The following is a 10323-nucleotide window of genomic DNA, read 5'->3' as shown; positions in this document are numbered from 1 at the left end:
CCTAGGGAACGATTCCAAGTGAACTCCTTGCATCCATCGCTTGGTAAGGAACGATTCCTCGTGCACTCTCATGTGAGCCTCTTCGACCTAGGAAACGATTCAAAGTGAACTCCTAGCGTGCAAACCTCGGTGAGGAACAATTCCTCGTGAACTCTTACCTGAGCCTCTTCGACCTAGGGAACGATTCGAAGTGAACTCCTAGCGTCTACAACTCGGTGACGAACAATTCCTCGTGAACTCTCACTTGAGCCTCTTCGACATAAGGAACGATTCCAAGTGAACTCCTTGCGTCCGCTGCTCGATGAGGAACGTTTCCTCATGAACTCTCACCTGAGCCTCGTCAACCTAGGGAACGATTCCAAGTGAACTTCTAGCGTCCGCCCCTTGCTACGGAATGATTCCTCGTGAACTCTCACTCGAGCCTCTTTGACCTAGGGAACGATTCCTCGTGAACTCTCACTTGAGCTTTTTCGACCTAGGGAACGATTCCAACTCCTAGCCTCCGCCACTCGGTGAGGAACATTCTACGTGAATTCTCACCGAACCCTCTTCGACCTAGGAACCGATTCCAAGTTAACTCCTAGCGTCCGCCGCTTGGTGAAGAACGTTCTTCGAGAACTCTCACCAAAGCCTCTTCGACCTAGGGAACGATTCCAAGTGAACTCCTAGCGTCTGTTCCTCGATGGGGAACGTTCTTCGTGAACTCTCACTGAAACCTCTTCGACCTAGGGAACGATTCAAAGTGAACTCTGGTGAATAACTTTCTTCGTGAATTCTCACCGAAGCCTCTTCAACAAAGGGAATGATTCCAAGTGAACTCCTGGTGTCCTCTACTTGGTGAGGAATGTTCTTTGTGAACTCTCATCGAAGCCTATTCGACCTAGGGAACGATTCCAAGTGAACTCCTAGCATCCGCCCCTCGGTGAGGAACGTTCTTTGTAAACTCTCACTAAAGCTTCTTCGACGTAGGAAACGGTCTAAGTGAACTCCTAGAGTTTGCCGCTTGATGCAGAGTGGAATGAAGACTTACACATCAAAAATAGACTCCCTAATACAACTTGAGCGGCCTCTCTTAAGCTCATAATAATCTATGTGTACCTCTTCCAATAAAGAGCTTGCTTGGGCTTGGGAGACTTGTGTATTATATGAAATATACCAGTTTCGCGATACAACGAGAATCAACTTATCGATAGGCATAATTGATCGGTCGAGGCAGCCGTTTTAGATAATTAAAGTCTAATTAAGACTACAACGGTCATTTGTGGGCAGTTAGCAGGTATTAATTATTAATTAATGGTTTGATTGCCATATGAAATATGAATATATGACATTAATGGTTTGATTGTCATATCAAATATGAATATACGACATTAATGGTTTGATTGCCATATTAAATATGAATATATGGTATTAATGATTGATTAATGGGTTTGATTGTTATAAGTCCTATAAATATACGATTGATGTCCAGGTAAAGACACTTTTTATCCTAAATCAAATTGAGACCTCTTTGAGAAACATATCTGACTTGAGTGTTAGACTGTCTTCTACAGGTCAAAGACCGATCAATGTGAATTACATTATTGAAGTGGGTTGGATGATCGAGGTATAGAGCAGAGAAGGAAGGATGACCGACCCTCGGTCTCTTTCAACCAAAACAATGGCCAAGTGGATTAGGCCAAGAAGGATGAAATGAGTACCAACACCCTTGAGGAAGGGGTTACTCATTTGACCTTCAAGAAGTTGAATGCTAAGAAGGCCAAGCTTGGTGCTAAGAAGGCCAAGCTTGGTGCTACTAGGCTTGATGCTTATGTTGAAGGCTGCGAGTAAGCTAAGAAATATGTGGCTTTCTTCACTTTTGCTTGGACATGGAACGATTTGACATGGATAAGGACGTGGTTGATAATGTCCTTGTAGATGATGTCTAGGTCTAGAGTTGCTACCTGTAAATGAATTTATAATTCTAACTTGCATTTGTAATGAACTTATATTGATAATGAATGCTTTTTCTGCTTCTAGACTAGGTCTTCCTTTTGAGTTGATTCCTGAGTGTACACATAACAAGGTACAACACCAATAGTGTGTTTCGTCGAGGACTACTTAGGATTGGGAATTGCAACTACCTTCTTCATTATTATAGCTCGGTGCCCACCTCGAGCTTCCTTTTTTTATGCCATGGGCTTGACTTGTGGGAGGATGTGGTATAGGAAACCAAAGTCAATGTTAAGCATGATGTCCAATAAACAGGTTTGCATTTCACTACAGGACCTACAGTATATGATCCAAGATTGATTTGCCTATGCAGTTGTCGACCTTTGCGACTTGGGTTGGCTTGATCCCTAGTGGGAAAATCGTCTTTTTCTCATCAAATGAAGGTTGATTGTCCTCAAGGAGCCTGACATCTTGGTTGAGGTCAAAGAAATCGTCATTCGAGTCAAAACACTATTGTCAACATCCAATTTCATCTAGGTAAGTAAATAAATAAAAATAAAAGAATAATAATTAGTGGTGGGTAAAGAAAGAAACGAAAAAAAAATTCCTTAAAAAAAGATATGTATGCATAATTTTCAAACTTTAATTGAGCCTAAGAATTTAATATAAGATACATCACTAGAAAATATTTTTGAAATATTTGTTTCTAAATAAAGAAATGTTTTAATATGATAATAATTTGATTCAATATTATGCCAATAATTATAAGCAATATTCCTAATGATAATTAGAAATAATATATTGATATTATATTATAATTTGTTGCGTCAGTTTCTTTTTAAAGAGAAAAATATGATTTTAAAAGTGGATAAATTTTCTAAGAATAACTATAATCAATGTCGTGAATATTATTGTTTGATTTGTTTCTTTGTAACCAAGACGTTTTCTTTCCCTATTTTGTTCATTTTCAATTAATTCAAAATTAAGGCAAGATTACCATAATATCACAATATGTGTATATAAATATGCACCCTGTCATAGAAAAGAGGGACGAAAAAAAAAATAATAGAGAGAGATACCTAGAAATAATAGAGGTAGAAAGAGAAGAAATAAGTATAGAGGAAAATAAGTTCCCACGCAAGAGGAGCTTTGTCAACAAAAACTACCAAGGAAGAATTAGGGGAGTACCAAACACTAGTAAAAAATATGCTTTTGAATTCGCCTAATAGGCTTTGGTCAAAGAAAAACCGAAGCCTATCTGAAAACGATGGCAATCTTGTAATTTTCACAAACTTATATGCACCGGTTTAAGAATATCCGAAGCATATAGGACATCTTACCTCGGTTCAAATCATAACTGGTGTCTGATACTTTCTGAAAAAGTCACTTGCGCCTCTACAAAACCGAGTTTTGGCCTGACACGTAATCTAGTGCTTCGATTCTATACAGAATTGGTGTCGAAATAAGTTTATGCCTCGGTCCTTACAGAACTGAGGCCATTAATGGCATGAATCTGTGCAATTGTGTCACATCCCATCCCATCCCATTTTTCCTTGTCACATCGTGTCACATCCCCACCTTCTTCCTTTCCTCCAACTTTTCCTTCTTCCACTCCTAACCTTAAAAAATAACAATGCTACTTCACCAAGCACGTGCTTCACTCATTAATAATAATCTCACTAATATACTTCAGTTTCAGAAACTAAGAAGGAGGAGTTGGAGCTGACGGCTGACTCTTACACGGTTAAGGTATAGCAGAGTTAGATTCTTGAGCTCCACACAGCTCGTCGGAACCTCGCCGGAGAGAACGTTGTTGGACAGATCCATCGATGTGAGACTCTTCAGGTTCCCCAGCTTAGGAGTGAGCGAGCCGGAGAGCGCATTCACCTGAAGAAAGAGCGTGTCCATATTCTGAAGCCTTCCGAGGTCAGCCGGAATATCGCCGGAGAGTCCGCAATACGCAGCGTCGAAACGGACAAGCTGGGACAGGTTTCCAATCTCCGACAGGATGCCGCTGAGGTGGAGTTGACGGAGGATGTTTCCAAGCGCGGTGAGGTTTCCAAGCTCCGGGGATGTTTCCCATGAGCTCGTTAGGTGTTGCCAGGTGCCATACTCGGGAGGGATCTAGCTGGAGAAAAAGTTGCCGCCAGGTGGAGATGACGGAGAATGGGCATGGCGGCGATGGCGAGGGGAAGGGGACCGATTGGGCCGGAGAGTGGGGAGAAGGAGGCGGGGATTGGGCCGGAGAACTGATTGTTGGCATGGGAGATGTAGGAGAGATGAAATGGAGGTACAGGGGAGGGGGAGAAACAACCTCGGTTCATCTGGAACAGTGGCATAAAATTTAAAAAAATAAAAAATGTTACTGCTTCAGTTAATTTTGAACCGAAGCATAATCCTACCATTTTATGCTTTGGTTCTGAACCGAGGCATAAAATCTATTACTTTTTACCTCGTCTGAATATGTCTCGGTTGAAAAATCGGTGCCTATCAGCGAAAATAACCACTGTCGTTTCTCTTGATTGCACTAGTGAAAAGCTAAAAAGGTATGTCACCACTACACCTTTTTCTTTCTCTTCTGATTGTACTTTGAAGTTTTTTTCTAAAGGTATTTTTTTTACTACACACAAATAACATTTCTTTTTAAATCATAAAAAGAATATCTTTCCTCGTTTCTTTATGTATTGGTTACATCCTCGCATCACGTGACATTTATTTTAAATTTTATGAAAAAAAATCATAATAAATAAAAAATTTCAAAAATAAAGTATTGTCTTATCACGTATTTTCTTTTCAAAAAGTAATAACAAATCATAAAATAAAGGATATAAGTACGCGTTGACCTATGACCAGTTTCTTTCTTTTTTATTTCCACCATTCTTAAAATAAATAAAAACTATAAAAATCTTTAAAACAAAAAAATGTCAATATTGTTAAACCACTCTTTTTTAACATAACTATGTGATCATGAATAAGCAAGGTCAATCTTTGTTTGGTTCACTTTTCAAAAATATTTTTTTTTCTTAATAGTTTATTTGTATTATTATTTTTAGGGAAAATTAAATATTTTGGAAAACCACGTCAATTTTATACATTTAATTAATGGTACTGCTTTTGGGCAATCGTAGTAGAGTGCTAAAACCTTTCTTATGCGTAACCGATTCTCGAACCTAAAATCTAGTTTTTGTAGACCACGCTTTTATTTTACGGTTTTCTATAGTTTTACTAGAATAAATTATGGTGACAACTCTCAAAATCTTTTTCTTAAATCTGTTTATTTTTGGTTCATCGTCCTGTCACGATCCCGATTGTGACAACTGTTCTACCCATTAATTTGTAGAGAGGTAGGTTGTTCCAAATTTGTTGTTGGAAACGGAGTTCTAACAACAGTTGGGTTAGAAGGAGGAGTGTAGGGTGCCACCTTTAAGTTCAACGCTTAGTGTAACATCCCACATTTTGGGATGTTATGAATAATAATTAAAATTAAGATATTCCAAAATTTTTATAGCATGGGAAACAATATTCATAAAAACTGTTATTTAAAACGTGTAGAATTAAAACAAAGTCCTAGATGTTGCATAAAGATTATGCAATTGCATAGTACCGAAAGAAATGAAATAAACAATATAGTAAAATAAACCCAGTAACATATTGTTTCTAAAGTTTAGAACATAAACACTTTAAATAAGTATGAGTCTTTCCCACACTTTCTCGTCTCTATCATGCATACTGAACATCTGCAATATCCTCTGTTCCTATATAACCACAGGTCATACCGATCATCGCAAGACTCAAAAACAAAAACAGACAAGTATGGATAAGCTACTACTAAAACAACCAATAATAACACACTATATGAATGACAAATAAACTCAACATAACAACAAAACATTCATCCACATCGTTACATAATCTATAAAACCACCAAAATTTTCTCTCATATTTTATCTCAACTACTTTTTAAAATACATCAACAACTAGCTCTTCCAAAAAGATTCACATAATCTCTTAACTTTCAAATTTTAATTTTATTCTTTTATTTTCTATATCCCTTATATTAATTTCTACACCAATTAATAAAGGTGAAAGATCATTTTGCCCTTGGGCCAAAAATACAATTAAAATCTAAGTTTCTCTGAAACTCTTCTCCCTAAGAATTGAATTCACATCCATTCCATCTTAAACAATACTGCTACCAACAAACCAACACACCATATTGATAATATCACACACACATCAATCACTCAATTATCAACATACAAATCATGTGTTACACTTCATTAATAATCACTACAAGAAAAATCGCAGTTACATACGACCAAAATTCACATGTAACCTTCAAAATCTGTATATAAAATAGTATTACATACAAATTACATATGGATAAAAATTTGTATGTAAAAGGGTTGTAGGTATGTTATATACGGATATATCTGTATGTAATTACATACAAAAAAATCGGTATGTAATTAGATACGGATAAATCCATATATAATTACATACGGAAGAATCCATATGTAATTTTATGGTTTTATAAAAAAAAATTAAATGATCCCACGTCGTCTGCATCTAATGACTAGAACTTTCAAACACAACTACCAAATTGCCAAAAAAAATAGTATTAATTTATCAAATAATACGAACCGATTATCTTTTACGGTTGATGCATTACATGAATCAATCATAAACTACTTAAAAAATGTAAAAGAATAAACATCAATAGTGTTTGACTTGCATTCTATTAGTGGAATCAATTGTTTCCTTTACAACTTGTATGTTTATAAAAACATGACAATAATGTCCATCATGTAGACTATAATCAAAATCAAGCTTAATAGATATATAGGCCATTCATGATACTGAATATGCAAAATAGATATGGGAGCATCTTGTACCTGCAACAACAAATAAAGATTAACATGAAACATGATGCAATACACTAACTTAACTAAAATATAGTTTTTCATCAATCAATGGCAGTTGAGTTTCAATCAATGGTTTCTTTCAAGAAGAATCGATAACTAAGTTTTATTTTTTATAAAAAAATAATTTAATTAATATTTTAAATGGTGAAAGGTGCATAAGAACAATTCCTTCTCAGCTCCTCCACAGTTTATGAACAATGAGAACAATAGAGTCACAACTAGATTGACCAAATAAAATTGAAAAACAAAGGGTATAAGCACTCAAACCAATAGACACTAGCAAATGACATGCAATAAATGTAACAATGCAGAAGACAATAAACATGATTACAAGAATGGAAATTATAAAGAACATATATGCCATGCCAAAATTGTCTAACAAAAAAAGTTAAGAATTTACGTAAGTTATTAAGTCAAGCATGTCTCTAAATATATCACTCAAATAAAAGATTTGCTGATCTTATAATCACACTCAAAATTAATAAAATAAGAAAAAATTAAGTTTATCTCAACATGTTTTTTTTTTATATGATCCCTTGCTAGTAGTATCCTCTTAACATACGTTAAAGAAATAGACTATTTTACTATTTTACTATTTTGCTAAGTGGATTAATGTTTTTTTATCTTTCTGATTCAGTGCTCATTAATCCTTTTTTTTCTTAGCAGATCTTAAGTGTCTCGCACTTCTGCTTTTTTGCATTGACATACAAAAAAAACTTATAAAATGCAAGTAATTTTGTACAAAAGAAGAAATTAATTCTTACATGTTAAGAATATTATTTTCTTACAGGTATATATATCCCAGTCAACAAGAAATTATATCGAAGATAAAACTAGGCATTTTAAGGCTTTATTTTAATATTTTTAGATTTAAAAATTCTAATTCATGACTAATGGATCTTATTTTCGGAAGAGTGATGCCGAAGGACTAAAATATAGGATATGAACTCCTTATGAAATAAATATAATTAACTTGCAGTATAACTTAATTAATTAAAAAATAACTTTAAAGTGAAGTTTGAGAAACCAAGAAAATTATTTTTGTCATTGAATCCTCGCTGCTCTGGCTCAGCTCGGTTGTATTGGATCATTAAAACAACAATGCTTATTAAGAGAAGGCATTTTATTTTTGACAGCAATCTGAACTGTTGAAATTCCTATTCTTCGAACATAATCCTTTGAAAATCATCAATGTTCTGAAAGATATATGGCCTTCGGAATACTGTTGAGGAACACAGCCCTTGCAGCAAGGTCAGTCGAAAAGCGTCCCAATGCAGCAATGGTAGCAGTATTACTACCGAACTTTTCAATTCCTCGAGAGATCATGCAGGTGTGACTTGCTTCCACCACTACTATCACATTTTCACCTATCAGTGCAGAAACCATTTCTGCGATCTGCTTGGTCACCCTTTCTTGAACCTGCAGCTTAATACCATAAAAGTGAACTATTGACTGCAAGAGCCTTTTCTCAATGGGATGAAACCCTTTGGAAATGTAGTATCCTATGTGAACAACACCATAAAATGGAAGCAAATGATGCTCACACTGTGACAAGAAAGGCAAGTTCAGCTCTGAGTGTATGTTTTCATCAAAACCTACAACCCCATTAGTGTTCAAAGCACCATTCCCAAGCGAACCATTCAGCGCGCTCTCAATGCTACTACATTGGAAGTTCATCAGCCACTTGGTATATCTAGCAGGAGTCCCTTGTAATTCCTTCCTAGTTGGATCCTCACCTAAAGACTTGAGAATTGAAGCTACTGCAGTGACCATAGCAGGGTTCATTTCTTCATTCTTTGGTGAAACTTTAGAAGACAAAGAAGGACACCAACACTGGTCCAATGACCCCTTATCAATAATTTTGTCCTTGTCAATGCCCCTAAAGTTAAGGAGACCGAAAAAGTCAGTCCACAAGTTTGCATCTTTGTTTTGAAAAACACCAGAGCCTGAAGAAACGAGTATTCCCAGGACCCCTTTGTGGTTTGAGTGAAGAGAATTTGATTCCATGTCTGGAAAGGGAATGTGTTTGCATTGAAGCAGAACAGCAACGCCTGTGGGTTGTATTCCTTCATGCAAAGCGAAACAGACCTGATTTGCAAGACGCTGAGGCTCTTGGAGACGTTTTGCAAAGACATTGGTGACACGAGAGAGTTTGCTTAAACCGAGAACTCTTTGAGCAGAAGGGACATAGCCCACATGACACTTGAAATAGAATGGTAGCATGCAAGACTCACAGTAGGAGTAAAAGTCAAGGTCTCTCACAATCACAAGTCCACCTACTCCTCCTGCATCACCAACTTTGTTGTCTTCTACTCCGCCTTCAGGGAATAATGCACCTTCCACAATTTCCTCAACACTTTTAACATAACCTGTTAGATCATAAGACCCTTCTAATCAATAATTTTGGTAACATACTACAATTTTTATTTCATAAAGCAATTCTAGAAAATGATTTTTTTTTATATCTCAGTAATAAGAAAGGAATATAATGACCTCTTGTTCCTTCGGAAAGGGCCTTGGCAACACGAAGTGGCGTCTTTATAATGCCTTCCCTGTTGATATCTTCCCCTAGAGCAGTCAAGAGAACTTTGACAGCATCTTGAATGGAAGATGTATTGGCCCTTTTCTCCAAACACTCTTCATCATCACTCATGCTCACTCCATTTCCAACATCACAAATTAAACTATCTTCATCCAAATGCCCCATTGAAACACACTTTCTCTTGCTCATCTTTCTTTTGTGCTATGCTCCCTATTTATAAATGCATGATGTGTTGGCATATATTAAAGTAATTAATTTTTTCATTAATACATTAATTATCAAATATAACGTAAATTTCAAGGTAATTAATTTTATCATTAATACATTAATTATTTGTATCATTAATATTTAATATAAGCATAGGTTATAAATATACATGTTTTATTCAATTGTTTCCTCTCTTACCATTATATTTTTTACTTTTATTTAATTATGTCTTAAATATATTTTACGTAAGTATTTATTTTGCTTCACAATTTGTGTTTCTTAATTATGAAGAAATTGTTTCTAAGACCAGTTGTTTTTAAGAGTTATCACTCAAAATTCTACTTTATATTTTGTGAATTCAAGGTGTTACATCTTTTTTAAGACTTGCTAACCATTTTAAATCCAATAAAAAAGTTTTTTTTTAAATTCATAGTTAGATATTTTTTAGTTTCTGGAATAAATGTATGTTTTTGATGGAAAGATCTTACAAAATTCAAGATATTAAACGTACTTGAGTATGATCCTTCCAAATCAAAATATTCTTACACTATAAACCAACAAAGGCAATGCTTTAAGCCAATCATTTACGGTAAATAATATTCAAAACAAAAAGTACTAACATATTTCGTTTTAGTACGTGAAAGAAATGCCTTTTTTATACAAAAAACTTTAATTTTGATATATCTTTAATTTCTTTAATGAGAGTGATGCTCCTTC

The 10323-nt window shown here is 35.3% G+C and overlaps 1 protein-coding gene across 1 annotated transcript; it reads right to left on the bottom strand.

Moving 5' to 3' along the window:
• Positions 1-7881: 7881 nt before the first annotated feature.
• LOC108347220 (GTP cyclohydrolase 1) lies at positions 7882-9568 on the bottom strand. Its single transcript, XM_017586382.1, has 2 exons — positions 9351-9568; positions 7882-9226 (listed from the first exon to the last, which is right to left on the bottom strand). The coding sequence occupies exons 1-2, from the start codon at positions 9562-9564 to the stop codon at positions 8046-8048; spliced, it is 1395 nt and encodes a 464-aa protein (XP_017441871.1). The 5' UTR covers positions 9565-9568; the 3' UTR covers positions 7882-8045.
• Positions 9569-10323: the final 755 nt, after the last annotated feature.

The sequence above is a fragment of the Vigna angularis genome, chromosome 9 (genome assembly GCF_016808095.1).
Source record: "Vigna angularis cultivar LongXiaoDou No.4 chromosome 9, ASM1680809v1, whole genome shotgun sequence".
In the NCBI taxonomy this organism is placed as follows: Eukaryota; Viridiplantae; Streptophyta; class Magnoliopsida; order Fabales; family Fabaceae; genus Vigna; species Vigna angularis.
The sequence above is the reverse complement of the archived record's forward strand: the minus strand, read 5'-3'. Positions and strand labels throughout refer to the sequence as shown.